General features: G+C 34.2%; 1 protein-coding gene and 1 pseudogene across 5 annotated transcripts in view; one reads left to right on the top strand and one right to left on the bottom strand.

Moving 5' to 3' along the window:
* The window catches only part of CFAP47 (cilia and flagella associated protein 47), a 502,530-nt gene that overhangs the window by 93,372 nt on the left and 393,642 nt on the right, over positions 1–15,516 (top strand). For all 5 annotated transcript variants that reach the window (XR_012026084.1, XR_012026085.1, XM_072815366.1 and 2 more), the window contains exons 22-23: positions 6,920–7,061; positions 15,181–15,275. Coding sequence is in view for 3 of the 5 variants with exons in the window: in XM_072815366.1 (XP_072671467.1) it covers positions 6,920–7,061; positions 15,181–15,275 (237 nt within the window). In the remaining 2 variants the exon portion in view is untranslated. The remainder of the gene's footprint in view (positions 1–6,919; positions 7,062–15,180; positions 15,276–15,516) is intronic.
* LOC140627558 (procathepsin L-like) lies at positions 2,799–4,478 on the bottom strand (annotated as a pseudogene).

The raw sequence follows: 15,516 nt of genomic DNA, 5'->3' as shown, positions 1-15,516 counted from the left end.
CAAAAATTTATTTATCACAGTTTTGGAGTCTGGAAGTCCAGGATCATGGCACCAGCATGGTAGAGGAAGGTCCTCTTCTGGATTATAGAATCTTTGACATGTGCTCACATGGTGGAAGGAGTTAGGGATTTCCAGCGGTCTCTTTTATAAGGCACTAATCCCAATCATGCGGGCTCCGCACTCATGGCTAAGGACCTCGTGAAGGCCCTACCTCCCAATACTATTATCTTTGGGGGTTAGGATTTTTACCTTTGATTGACTTCTCCCTCCTTTATTTTTAAGAAATAATTTATTGAGAGGAAATTTATATAACAAAATTAACCATTTTTAAATAAACAATTCAGTGGCATTTAGTGCCTTTACAGTATGGTATAACCATTCCTTCTGTCCCATTTCAAAACATTTCAAACACTACAAAGCACAACCCTTAACTTATTAAAGCAGTTTCTCCTCACCTCTCTTTCCACTAGCCACTGACAGCCACCAATCTGTATTCAATCTCTCTGGATCTATCTCTTCTGGATTATTTCATATGAAAGGAATTATACAATATGTGGCCATTTGCATGTGGGTTTTTTCACTTAGCACAATGTTTTGGGTTTTCATTTTTATTGTGGTAGAAAAAAACATGTAACATAAAATTTGACGACTATCTTAAGTGCTAAATTGTATCCATGTTGTGAAAGATCTCTAGAACTTTTTCATCTTGCAGATCTGAAACTCTATACCCATTTAAAAATACCTCCCTTTTGCCGTTTTCCTCCAAACCTGGGCAACCACCATTCTACTTTATGTTTCTATAAAATTGACTACTTTAGATGCCTCATATATGTGAGAGAGTAGTATTCGTCTTTTGGTGACTGAATTATTTCACTTAGCATAATGTCCTCAAAAGATCAGGGGCAGCCCGGGTGGCTCAGCGGTTTAGCGCCACCTTCAGCCCAGGGCCTGATCCTGGAGACCCAGGATCGAGTCCCGCGTCGGGCTTCCTGCATGGAGCCTGCTTTTCCCTCTGCCTGTGCCTCTGCCTCTCTCTCTCTCTCTCTCTCCCTCTCTGTGTCTCTCATGAATAAATAAATAAGACCTTAAAAGAAAAACAAGATCATTCACATAGCATATGACAGGATTTCCTTTATTCTTAAGCCAAAGCAATATTTATACTAGATTTTGTTTATCCATTCATCTGTCTATGGACATTTGTTTTGCATCTACCTCTCAGCTATTTTAAATAGTGCTATTATGGAAATGGATCTACAAATATCTCTTCAAGACCCTGCTTTCAGATCTTTTAAATATATACCTACAAGTGAGATTGATAGATTAAATGGTAACTCTATTTTTAATTTCTTAAAGAACCTCCATACTGTTTTCCATATGGCTAGCACTGTTTTACTCTCCCACCAATACTGTACAGTTGTTCCAGTTTCTCCACATTTACACCAACACTTACTATTTTCTGGATTTTTGATCACAGCCATGATAATGGGTGTGAGGTGATATCTTATTGTGATTTTGATTTGCATTCCTCTGATAATTAGTGTTATAAAGTATCTTTTCATATACTTGTTGGCCATCTGTATATCATCTTTGGGGAAATACCCACTCAAGTCCTTTGCCCTTTTTAAAATCAAATGATTATTTTCTTGTTGTTGAGCTATAGTTCTTTATATATTCTGGTCATCAGTCCTTTATCAAATGTATGGTTCGCAAATACTTTCATTTCACAGGTTGCCTTTTCACTCTGTTGATTGTTTACTTTGATGAACAGATATTTTGTGTTGGATATAGTCTCTTTCGTCTATTTTTCTTTTGTTGCCTGTACTTTCATGTCATATATAAGAAATAATTGCCAATTCTAATGTTATAAATTTTTCCCCTAGGTTTTCTTCTTCAAGTTTTATAGTTTTAGGTCTATGTTTAGGTTTTTAATCCATTTTGAGTCAATTTGGTGTGTGGAATGAGATAAGGGCCTGGTGCCCTTATAAAAAATTAATTGCCTGTAGATGTATGTCTTGTTTCTGGACACTCTATTCCAGTTGTCTACATGTTTACTCTTATGCCAGTATCATACTGTTTTGATTACTGTAGCTTTATAATAAGTTTTGAAATTGAGAAGTATGAGTTTTCCACCTTCATCCTTTTTCCAGGTTGTTTCGGCTATTTGGAGCCTTACTATTATGAATTAAATGGTTAGCCTAGAAAAGAAAAAAAAAAAAAATAAATGGTTAGCCTATCCAGTTTTGCAAAAATGGCCATCGGAATTCTGATAGGGATTGCTATGAATTGTAGATTGTTTAGTACTGACATCTGAACAATACTAAATTTTTCAATCAATGAACATTGGATGTCTTTCCATTTTTGTAGAACTTCTTTTCTTTCAACAATATTTTGCAGTTTTCATTGTACAAGTTTGTCAGAACTTGGACACATTTCTAGAAATTTTCTTCTTTTGGATTTTATTTTTAAAATTAATTTATTAGAGAGAAAATGAGAGAGAGAGTGAGCAAACATGTATGAACAGGGGGAGGGGCAGAGGGAAAAGGGGAGAAGTAGGCTTATGTGTTGAGTGTGGAGCCCCAGATGGGACTTGATCTGATGACTCTGAGATCATGACCTAAGCCAAAATCCAAAATCAGATGCCTAACTGACTGAGCCACCAAGGCACCTCTTGCATCTTATTTTATTTTATTTTATTTCTTTACATATTGAATTAAAATTTATTTCAAAAGGTAAAGTTTTATATATCCTTTGAAAAAATGAGAAGTCCAAAGTCTTAGAATTAAGTAATGAGCCTTCAACATTATAAAGCCATATATAACAGTAACTAAAGTAGTGGTAATGTTTTACCCTGATAAAAATGTCACAGAATTCGAATCACAACTTGGATCCTCAATGATTCAAGTGTCTTATCCTACACAATAAGGGTTTGGTCAGTTTTAAGATAAAATTCCTCCCGATATGCTGTCCTCAAGTCCTCTAATCTTGTGGTCCATCAGCTCACACAGTGGGATAGCTGGCTGCTGTGGCAATTCCACAGTGGTTGTTCTGGCCTTTGGCCGTTTTTACGTAGCCATTCCAGCCCCATTCTGTACCCCAACTGTTCTTGACAATCCAAAGTTTATTATTTGAATCTGTTCCTTCAAAGCCATAGCCAACCACACCATAACACCATGATCTAGATCTTTGCTGCTGCAGTCTGAATCAAAATAAATGCCTGATTTGTAGAACTGGAAAGACTGATGGCCTGCATCAATAACAATGGAGATGGGCCCTAGAGTTGCCACTGCCTTCATTAGGACCTTCTCCCGTTTAGGGATGTCCAAGAAGCCAGTGTCATTGCAGCAGAACACTCAGGCTTGTAGTTATAGGTATCTGTGTCCCTTCCAAGATACAGATAACATTCCTCTGAGTCCAGGCCTCCGTTGTCCTTAACATACTGGAAGGCGTTATCCATGAGGCCACCATTGCAGCCCTTGTTGCCTTGAGCCTGATAGCAGTCCACCAGGTTCTGCTCACTCAGTGGCACAAGTTTTTTTTTTTTTTTTAATTCTTTTTTTTTAATTTATTTTTTATTGGTGTTCAATTTGCCAACATATAGAATAACACCCAGTGCTCATCCCATCAAGTGCCCCCCTCAGTGCCCGTCACCCAGTCACCCCCACCCCCCGCCCACCTCCCTTTCTACCACCCATTGTTCGTTTCCCAGAGTTAGGAGTCTCTCATGTTCTGTCTCCCTTTCTGATATTTCCCACTCATTTTTTCTCCTTTCCCCTTTATTCCCTTTCACTATTTTTAATATTCCCCAAATGAATGAGACCATATAATGTTTGTCCTTCTCCGATTGACTTACTTCACTCAGCATAATATCCTCTGAGTCCATCCACATCAAAGTAAATGGTGGGTATTTGTCATTTCTAATGGCTGAGTAATATTCCATTGTATACATAGACCACATCTTCTTTATCCATTCATCTTTCAATGGACACCGAGGTTCCTTCTCAGTGGCACAAGTTTGCCTGTTTTCTGGAACATCTGTCCTTTGAGGTCACCAGTTGCACTAAAAGCCCAACAAGAACCACAGTGACCTTGATTCTTCACAGGAGTTACGTAGCCTTTCTCTCTCCAGTCCACAGATTTGGGGATCTCAGCAAAGAGAGGTTCTTGGAACACTTTCCCTTTCTTGTGCTTCTGGTTTTGAAAGCCATTCATCACCTGCCTGAATTCTTCATTGGTCATGTAACCAAAGGCATTCATTGCCATTGTGAAGCCATGTTTCCCTTGGCTATATTCCCGATTATGCAGTTCAATCATTTTCATATTCTTCTCCCACACTGCTCTCCTCCATCCTTCTTCATTCATGGCATATAATCTGTGCATTGCCTTCCACTGGTACCATTGTGCATTTAAGCTTTGATCAAGTTTTGGAGCTGCTGAGACTATTCCCTGCAAAGGGCAGTCAAGAAGAGTGAAGGATTCATGTTTCAAAAACGTGCGGCGTCCACAACTGTACAGGCGCACCCCACCAATCGCCGAGGCCCAGAAGTCTGTTGCATCTTATTTTAAATGAAACTGTCTACTTATTTTATTTTTCAGAATTAATTGATGGTGTGTAGGAACATTTGATTTTTGTTTGTTGACCTTGTATGTTGCAATTTTCCTAAATTCATTTATTAGCTCTAGCACTTTCTTTGGGATTCTTTGTGAATTTCTCTATGCAGGATCATTTCATTTATAAATAGATACAGTCCTAATGCCTTTTCCAGTCCAAATGCCTTGTATCCTACCCAAAGGTAAGGAATTAGCATTAACTTCTTTTCATTTCATTTGTTTTAAAAATTATAGAGAACACATATCACCTTCCCTAAATTTTTATTTTACCAGTTTGCAGTCAGCCTTTACCCCAGTTCCAGTTCATGACAAACACTGATCTCATTTTGTTTGTATAACTTTGCCTTTTCACTCATACATCATATTAAATGAAGTATTAAGATAGGTTGCCTTTTCAGCCTGGCTTCTCTTACTTAGAATAATGCATTTGATATTCATCCATATTATTATGTGGAACACTGGTACATTACATTTCATTGTTGAAAAGTATTCTTTTGTGTGGATTTACCAAAGTCTGTTGTCCATTCACTGTTTGGAGGGAATTTGAGTTGTTTTCAGGTTTTTGTAATTATGCATAAGACCACTATAAATATTTACATGCAAGTGTTTATTTCTCTTTGGTAACCTAGAATTAGGAATTGTGGGCCTTATGTTCAGTCCATATCTAATTTTCTAAGAAAGTGGAAAACTATTTTCCATAATTACTATGAAATTGTGCATCCTATCAACAATGTATAAATGGTTGAGGTGCTCACATCTTTATCACATCTTGGTAATGCCATTTTCGTTTAAGCCATTGTGATAGGTATAAAGTATTCTCTCCTGTGAATCAATTTACATATCCCTAATGTGTGATGATATTAAACATTTTTTTCTTGTGGTAATGTGTCATATGTATATTTTCTCAGTTGTTTTTTCATATCTTTTACTTAGTTTTTCATTAGAAACTTTGCTTTTTACTGATCCCTGTGTGTTCTTTTAAATATTTTGGATATAAGTTGGATTTTTTTTATCAAAAATGTCTTTTTGGCTTCTATTTATTAAGCATTATATTTAACAGAAAAGATATTTTTAACTTTGACAAAATATAATTTAATCATTTTTTCTTTTGTGGATGATTTAGTAGTGTATTTAAGAAATCTTTGCCAGGATCCCTGGGTGGCGCAGCGGTTTAGCGCCTGCCCTTGGCCCAGGGCGCGATCCTGGAGACCCGGGATCGAATCCCACATCGGGCTCCCGGTGCATGGAGCTTGCTTCTCCCTCTGCCTATGTCTCTGCCTCTCTCTCTCTCTCTCTGTGACTATCATAAAAAAAAATAAAAAAAATAAAAATTTTAAAAGAAATCTTTGCCTAACCAATGATTACAAAGATTTTTCACCTAAATGGTTTATAGTTTTAGGTTTTATATTTAGGTCTTTGGACCATTTTGAATCAATAGGAACTATTTTAAAATTTGTTTTTATTTTTAAGAATTATTTTTAAACTCATGAAAAATAAAACAGGTCTTGGTTTTTTTGAAAAAAAAAAAGTACTTTAACCATCACAAGATAATTTTCTTTTTGAAAATGTCTTTTTTTAAACTGCTGTTTTGCTAGATCCATAGTATTTCATTAGATCTCCAGAACTTATTCATCTTGTATAATTGAAACTTTGTACCTCTTGACCAACATCTCCCCAATCTCCCTCTCTAGTCCCTAGTAACCACCATTCTGTTTTCTGCTTCTATGAGTTGACAATTTTAGATTCTACAAAGAGATCATATATCATTTGACTTTCTGTGTCAGATTTAATTCACTTAGCATAATGTCCTGCAGGCTCATCCATATTGTTGCAAATGGCAAAATTTCCTTCTATTTGTAAAGCTGAAAGATACTCCATTGTATGCATATACCACATTTTCTTTAACCATTTATCCTTTGATGGACTTTTAGGTTATTTCCATGTCTTGACTATTGTAAATAATGCTGCAGTGAACATAGGAGTGAAGGAATATCTTCAAAATCCTGATTTCAGTTCCTTTGGGTAAATACCCAGGGGTGAGATTGCTGGGTCATATAGTAATTCTGGTAACAATACTACATTTTACACTTGAAATTTATTAAGAGGGTAGATTCTATGTGTTCTCACAATGAGGTGAGGGGTAACTATGCGAGATGATGGATATGTTAATTAGCTTGATTATGGTGTTACTTCATTTGATATGTGTACCGAATCTTCATGTTGTACATTTTATATTCAATAAAAATAGTATCACAAATTTCTTATAGCAAAAACAATCACAGGTGTAATGTATTTCTTTTTTGTCTGTCAGGTGGCAACATATGACTTTAGCATTCAAGTTCAAATTAATTTCTTCAAGGCTTCAGAACTTTACACTCAGTATTGTTCGTCAAATTCTCCTATGATTCCAAAGAAAACACCACTTATTCGACCGTGTTATGTTCAAGCTACTGGTATGTAATGTGAAGCATTCACTTGGTGTGCATATGCCAAATATTTATCCTTAAGCAGCTAAAAGTTTAAAAATTCAGAATATGATTATTTACTTTTTAAAAATAGAAGTATTAGAAAGTAAAACTCTGATATGATTCCTGTGTGTGTGACTTAAATAGTACCTGTGAGAATGAATTTTGAGAAATAGTGTAACCAAATCCATGTGAAGTTCACTCCTTATTGAGTTACAGAAAGTGCACCAGGTGAAGTTGTTGCACAAGAAAACTTTATTAAGGAGATCATGGGCAAAACTTTATTAAGGAGATCACTTCCAAAGCTGTGACTCCCTAACATCAGATGAAGGGATACCTTTTGCTTAGAGTTAGATGAATATTTATGTATTTATGTATGTATGTATTTATTTATTTATGTGCATTTTTTTGAGAGAGTGTGAATAGTGGGGGAGGCCAGAGGGAGAATCTTAAACAGGTTCCTTGCTCAGCAGGGAGCCCAATGCAGGGCTCGGTATCATGACCTTGAGTTCATGATCTGAGCCAGGGTTAAGAGTTAGTCACTTAACTGACTGAGCCACCCAGGTGCCCCTAGGATGAATATTTATATAGGGAAACATTCTCATAGTATGTAGAGGTGGCCATAAAGTCACAGATGAGCCTTAAGGAAACATATCTATAAATGAACTGTATGTTATATAAATGAGGCTGAAGCTCCTCCTTAGGTGGAGATTTTAGTATTATAATGAGGCAAAGGTAATGGTATATCATTCCAGAGGTTACTCCATGGTCTCTCTGCACAGGTGTGAGTTGGGGGTTTAGCTCAAAATGTCGGGGTAGCCTGGGATGGGTGGGAGGTCTTGTCAGGTGGTCACCATCACCTGCAGGGTGGTTTCCAGTTTCATTTGCCTGAGTTAAGAGGTAAGCTGTAAAGAAGAGCTTAAGGAAGAATGTAAGACAAAATTTAATGAGTTCAAGCAGGTGGGCAGTAAAGGTCAGGTCTTGGAGTCTATCTAACTGGTGACAGTACCCTGTATATAATCTCAGATCAATGACTCTTGCTTAAAAACATAGGTTATAATTAAAAACAAAGGTCAGTTTAGTTATTTATTGTGTGGGTAGCTTTAAATGATTAAATCAAAATATAAATTATTAAAATAAAGTACATTAAATATATAATGAAATGATGAAAATTTTGTTTAAAAAAATTTCTCCCCAAAGGAATGGGTTACTAAAGAACTAAGTACACGTAAAGAAGGGTAAGTAAAAACAGACAAAAGAAGGGTAAATATATTAAATTTTTGAGTGTTTTTTACTCATTTTCTCCAGATATTCAAATCTAAAACCAATGCAATCTGTGAACCCTACTTTTGATAATCTTTGGTTTTGTGTTTTATTATGTTTAAGTATTTTTCATGAAAAGTTTATGCTATATTATGCGGTATTTTGTTTTTATAATTCTGACATTAAGTTGTTCTTAGTAATAAAAGAGTGCTCAGTTGATAACTGCACTTGGCACCTAGTAAGAGAGGCTTCATTAATATAGCATATACAATATACAGACTTATTTCCCTCCTGTTTAAAATATAGAATTAAGAATTCTGAAGCTTATAGGGAGGCTCCATGGAGTTTTCTCCCTTGTTTTAAGATATCTGTTTAGGGAAAAAAATCATTGTCTAATTTTGTTTTCTGAATGAGGCAAATTACTTACATGAAAAATAAAATTTACCTACTTGACAAATAAAAATTAATGTATTGTCATTATGAAAAATTGGAAAATGTTAGAAACACAGATATGACATCTGGAATGTAAATATGTAGAACATACTATTAATATCTTGGTACCGTATTATTTTGTTCTATGCCATTATTTATTTTTAGCATAGTTTTGATCTTATTGCCTGTGTTCAGTTGAAATCTCTTCACTCTAAAAAATAAAAAAGAAATCTCTTCACTCTATAGAAACTTTTACTTGGATGTTATAGACTCTTAATTGTATAAATTAACACTGATAACTATTATAGAATATTTCATCCAGTGTCTCTTATAGATTATTTACGCATTTAGGTTGTTTCTTTTATTTTCTTATTCATATAGATCTTGTGCTAGTGAACATTTTTGTGTATAATACTTTTTACCTGTTTAGATTTCTTTTCAAAGTGAGATTCTCTGAATTGGCTGCTTTCCTTCTGAAGCATATATATGTCAGCAACACTTAGGTGGCTCAGCCATTAAGCATCCAACTCTTGATTTCTGCTCAGGTTATGATCTCAGGATCATGGAGCCTGCTTAAGGTTCTCTCTCTTTCCCTCTGCCTCTCCACCCTTCCTCCAGTGAGCACACACTCAGGCTTTCTCTCTCTCAAAAAAGAAAAAGTAGATACATGTTAAAGCTCTAGATATGTTTTGCAAAATGGCTTTTGTAAAGATTTATGCTGTTTTACCTCTCCTTCAGTATAAACTCTAACCAGCATTGAATTAAAGAAATTGGATCTCTTTCTATGTGATTAAAAGTACATCATTTCAATTTTCATTTAAATTTCTTTAATTACTTATGAGGATTAAAATTTTCTATCTTTGCTATTAATAATATATTTCATATGTAAATTATTCATGAACTTTACCTTTATCATTGTGGTGATGTATTTGTGTGATAGATGTCAGTGATTTCCTCATCTATATTAATTTTTTTCATTTTTACTGTGAATTTTTTCTAAGATTCATTGTTTGCCTTTTGTTGTGTTTTTCAATAGATTCTTTTAGCAATTTTATAGTGAAATTTAGCTATCATTTCCTCTGTGATTTCTAACATTGTTTAAAGATTAGAACATCTACCCATCTTCAGATTTGGTATATATGTAATTCTGTTTTTTTTTTCTATTTTTAATGTTTTAAAATTCATTTAACAATTTCTATACTTAATTTGTAAAACATATATATATATATTGCTGTATTTCCAAAAAGGATTGGAATGTCAAAGCAAATTGGTTATATTATATAACTTGTGAACCCCAAAGGTTACTACTGATTCAAATGATATGATACAAATATAATCAGGCAGAGATGTAACATTTCTTCCTATAGAAGTTGGTATCTATCAGATGCAGCTTCCAGATTGTCCTTTTCTCCCTCCTTAAGATGCTTTTTGCTTTTGAATTAACATATGACTTTTGAATATCATTTGTAGAAACCTTGTTCCCAAAGGAAGCTGGGTTGGTTTTTTTTTTTTTTTTTAGCTTCCTGTTTTTGTACTCTTGATAGAGGAAATGTCTACATGAGCAATTCTCATTCTCCTACCCTCAATGTCTCATAAATCCATAAATTCCAGATATTTTTGATTGGCCATTGGACAGGTAATATATGTTGAGGTGGTTTTTATTCATTTTATTATTATTTTTTTGAATAGTCCACTAGTCAATTCCATTTTTATGTCTGCAAGGAAGCTTAGTCAATAGTCTATTATCCCCTGAGCTACCCCCTCAATAGAAGGATGATTACTATAGGAGGGTCACAAACTTGCTGTTATCTCTTTACTCTCAAATTACATGTATTCATTTTAAAATCAAAATAGTGCTAAACCAGAATTGCAATCCATTATCTTCTTCTCAAGGCTTATCCTGCACCCCAGAGACAGTAACTTTTTTTTCATTAATTATCTAATGAAAACACTTATTTAATGACAAGCATCTTCACTCACTTGAAACACTAACTCCTGTTACCATTTTGTAATGTAATTATAGTCTAAATTTCAATTAAAATTTTTATCAGAAATGTAATTGTTATGATGATATGTTGTTGTTAAGCCAAGTAGTGTAACTGCATAATTATTTTATTTACTTTCTTTCAACTTTTTGTTTATCCCTACAGTTACTAAGTGCTCAATTGTCCTTAGATATTTGACTAAATCCTCTCATGCCAAGAGCTCTATATTATGTTTGTCTGGACAATGTTCCATATAGTCTAGTCTGTCACATAATATGTCATGTCTACTTATTCTCTTGAAGCAACCTTCCTAGAACACAACAACCTCCTGCTTCAACATGGACTAGATACTTTCCCTGTGGCAGAACTTTTGTCTAAGATTTCCTTTCACTATAATTGTGGGGATTTAAAATAAAAAAAAAGGGGGGGGGGGCAGCCCAGGTAGCTCAGCGGTTTAGCGCCGCCTTCTGCCCAGGGCCTGATCCTGGAGACCAGAGATCAAGTTCCACATCGAGCTCCCTGCATGGGGCCTGCTTCTCCCTCTGCCTGTGTCTCTGCCTCTCTCTCTCTCTCTCTCTCTTTCTCTCTCTCTCTAATGAATAAAGAAATAAAATCTTTAAAAATAAATAAATAAAATAAAATCTTTTTTAAAAATTAAAAAAATTAAAGAAAAACCCTTATCTGTCTTGAATCTCCTGTTTTTTCAATCCCTTGCCTTCCTATTTCTTGGTTTACTTCACTGTTTAGATAGATTACATCTTCCAGGAGCTTATAAAGAAAGAGTGTAAGGGAGCTAATTTTTGAGAATTTCCATGTCTGAAAATATCTTTGCTTTTCCTTCTACATTTAAATGATAATTTGATTTCATATAAAATACTAGTTTGAAAATAATTTTTCCTCAAAATTATCATTATCTTCTAATTTCCACTATGGCATTTAAAGTCTGATGCCATTCTTCTTCTTCTCTATCCATTATATGACCTAGTGTTTCCCCTTGAGAAGCTTTTAGAAGCTACTTTTTATCCCTGGTATTCCATTATTTCACACTGATAACCTTAGTATGAATCTTTGGTCTTATGTTCTTGTGGACCTTTTGCAATCTGGATATTCATGTCCTCCAGTTCTATAAAGGTTTCATAGATTATTTCATTGAAAAGTTGTTCCCACCATTTTCTATATTTCTTTCTTTAAGACTTTATTGGCTATATTTTGTACTTCTTAGATTATGTTATATATTTTAATTATCTTATATCTTCTCTCTTATTGTCCTTTTTCTTATCTTTTTTGTTGTACTTAGGATATTTTTCTGACTTCATTATGTCTTAAGAAATTATTTTGGCAATTTTAAACTAATGGGAGTTAACTTTTTTCTGATTATTTCTTTACTTACAGAATTCTGAAAAATAAAAACAACATTCTTTATCTCTACTTTTATTATGATGATTTCTTTGAAATTTTCTGCTGTTGACTACATTGTCTCAATTTTTGCTAAGTTATTTCTCCTTCATGTTGCAGAGTTCCTTAAATGTCTGTTGATTTTTGCCTATTCTCTCATGATTATTAGTGCGTCCCACAATGCTGGCTTCATTACCAACAATTATATCACTTTCTGACAATCTGGATCTCAGTGAATATTTAAGGAGATCAAAGGCTATAAGACTTTAATCTTGAGCAGTTCAGTTTTTCCAGAAAATACTTCTTCAAATTAAAAGGATGATAGGATCATATATCAACAACAATATGCATGCACATTTGATGACCTAGACAAAATGGAGCAATTTCTTGAAAGGCACAATCTGCCAAAACTCACACAAGAAGAAATAGACAGTCTGGATAGGCCTCAATCTATTAAACAAATTGAATTAATACTTAGTAACCTTCAAAAACAGAAAGCACCAGGCCCAGATGGGTGGACTCTTGATAGATAATAGATGATAGATAGATAAATGCTTGATAGCATTTAGAGAAGAAATCTTACCAGTTCTCTATTATCAATTCTCTACAATCTCTTTCAGAAGATAGAAACACAAAGAATGCTTTCTAACTCATTTTGAGGTCAATATTACCCTAGTACCAAACCAGACAAAGGCATTACAAGAATAGAAGACAGCAAACCAATATCCCTTATCAGCATAGATACAAAAGTCCTTAACAGGGGATCCCTGGGTGGCTCAGCAGTTTAGCCCCTGCCTTCAGCCCAGGGTGTGATCCTGGAGTCCCAGGATCAAGCCCCACATCTGGCTCCCAGCATGGAACCTGCTTCTACCTCTGCCTGTGTCTCTGCCTCTCTCTCTCTATGTCTCTCATGAACAAATAAATAAAATCTTTTTTTTAAAAAAAGTCCTTAACAAAATATTAGCAAATTAAATCCAACAATGTATAACAAGAATTATGCACCATGACCAAGTGAGATTTATCTCATGTATGCAAGGTTGGTTCACATTCAGAAATCAGTTAGTGTATTTCATTATATGACTAGGATAGAGAAAAAATATCACATAATTATATCAATAGATTCAGGAGGAAAAAACATTTTATAAAATCTAATACCCATTCATGAAAACAACTTAGTAAATGAGGGCTGGTTAGAACTTTCTCAGCTTGATAAAAAAAAATATCTGCAAACACCCACAGCTATCATAATTCTTAATGATGAGAAACTCAAAGCTTTCTCATTAAAATCAGGAACCAGACTAGGTTGTCCCTTCTCACCACGTTTCAACATTGTACTAGAAGTCCTAGCTAATGCAGTAGGACATGAAAAGGAATCAAAAGACACGCAGCTTGGGAAGGAAGAACTACAACTCTGCATTCATTGATGACATGATTGTTTATGTAGAAAATCTGAAAGAATCAGTTAAAAACAATTCTGGAACAAATAAGTTAATATAACAAGGTTGCAGGATACAAACAATGTACAAAAGTCAATTGCTTTCCTATATACAAGCAATCAACAAATGGGATTTGAAATTAAATACAAAATAGCATTTATATTAGCACCCAACAAAAATGAAATACTTAGGCATAAATAACACAAGGTATTTACAAGGTTTATACAAGAAAAATTATCAAATGATGACATTTATCTGATGAAAGTTATAAAAGAATGAAATAAATGGGAGTGATATTCCATGTTTATGCATAGAAAGTCTCAATATTGTTAAGATGGCACTTCCTCCCAACTTGATCCAGAGATTCAGTGCAATCTCAAAGTCCCAGCAAGTTATTTTGTGGGTATTACCAGATTTATTAAAACTTTATATGGAGGGCAGCCCGCCGTGGCACAGCGGTTTTAGCGCTGCCAGCAGCCTGGGGCGTGATCCTGGAGACCCTGGATCAAGTCCCATGTCAGGCTCTCTGTATGATGCCTGCTTCTCCCTCTGCCTGTGTCTCTGCCTCTCTCTCTCTCTCTCTCTCTCTCTGTCTCTATGAATAAATAAGTAAAATCTTTAAAAAATAACTTTATATGGAAAGGAAAAAGACCCACAATAGCCAACACACTACTGAAGAAGAATAAAATTGGAGGACTGACACTATTCAACTTTAAGACTTTCTACGAAGGTGCAGTGATCACAAGACTTTGGTATTGGCAAAAATATTGACCAGTAGGTTAGTGGAATAGAAAGGAGAGCCCAGAAATAGACTAACAAAAATGTAGTCAACTGATCTTTGACATACAAGTAGAGGCAAATACAGCTCAGAAAAGATAGTCTTTCTAAAAAAAATAGTGCTGAACAACTGTACATCACAAGCAAACAAAACAAAACAAAACAAAACAAAACAAAAAACAAAAAGAATCTAGATACAGGCTTTACACCCTTCACAAAAATTAACTTAAAATGTATCACAGACCTAAATGTAAAATGCAAAATTACAAAACTTTTAGGAGATAATAAAACAAAAAATCTACATGACCTTAAGTTTGGCAATGACATTTTAGATACAGCAACAGAGGCAAGATCTGTGAAGGAAGAATTGAAAGCTGGAGTTCACTAAAATTAAAAATTTCTGCTCTGCAAAAACACTGCCAAAAGGCCAAAAAGACAAACCACTGACTGGGACAAAATATTTGCAAAAGACATGTTTCTTTTCACTTCTGTACTTCTTTATTGGTCAAACTCTATTATAGTGATCATTTTAACTATGTTTACTTTATTCTCAGCTCAATATTTAGTATATTTATACTCTTACTATCACGAGTGATCTTTATATTGTACTTGTAATTAATTACCGTTAATATACAAAATTAGAATTTTATAGATGTGATAAACCATCATATTCTATAAATGTCTTAAAGTATGACTTTGTTTTCTCTCTGGGTACATAAAAATAAAAAAAATTCTTTATTGTTTTGTGTTGAAAAGTATAATTGTCTATAACCTAATATCTCTTAATATTTTACCAGTATATTTACTTTCTTCTCATAGTATTGCAAGCACCATTGAGATTATCCAGCACTGATTTTATATTTGAAATCCCATTGCATGCTTTGGATCCTAATAATAAGGTCACAAAAACTGAGGTATGTATAGAGAATTATTGCAGCTTACAACTTTTTTTCATATGGCTTGTGGTTTATTGAATTGATTATTATGAAGCATGTGTTATAAGAATACTTTCATTTTTAGAAAACTTGCATATATATCCTATTTCTCAGAAGTAATTATCAAGTATACAAATACATATAAAACCATATATATATATATATATATATATATATATTTAATAGGACTATTCAAAATATTTTAAATAGAATTAAGTTA

This window comes from Canis lupus, chromosome X (genome assembly GCF_048164855.1).
Source record: "Canis lupus baileyi chromosome X, mCanLup2.hap1, whole genome shotgun sequence".
Classification (NCBI taxonomy): Eukaryota; Metazoa; Chordata; class Mammalia; order Carnivora; family Canidae; genus Canis; species Canis lupus.
The sequence above is the reverse complement of the archived record's forward strand: the minus strand, read 5'-3'. Positions and strand labels throughout refer to the sequence as shown.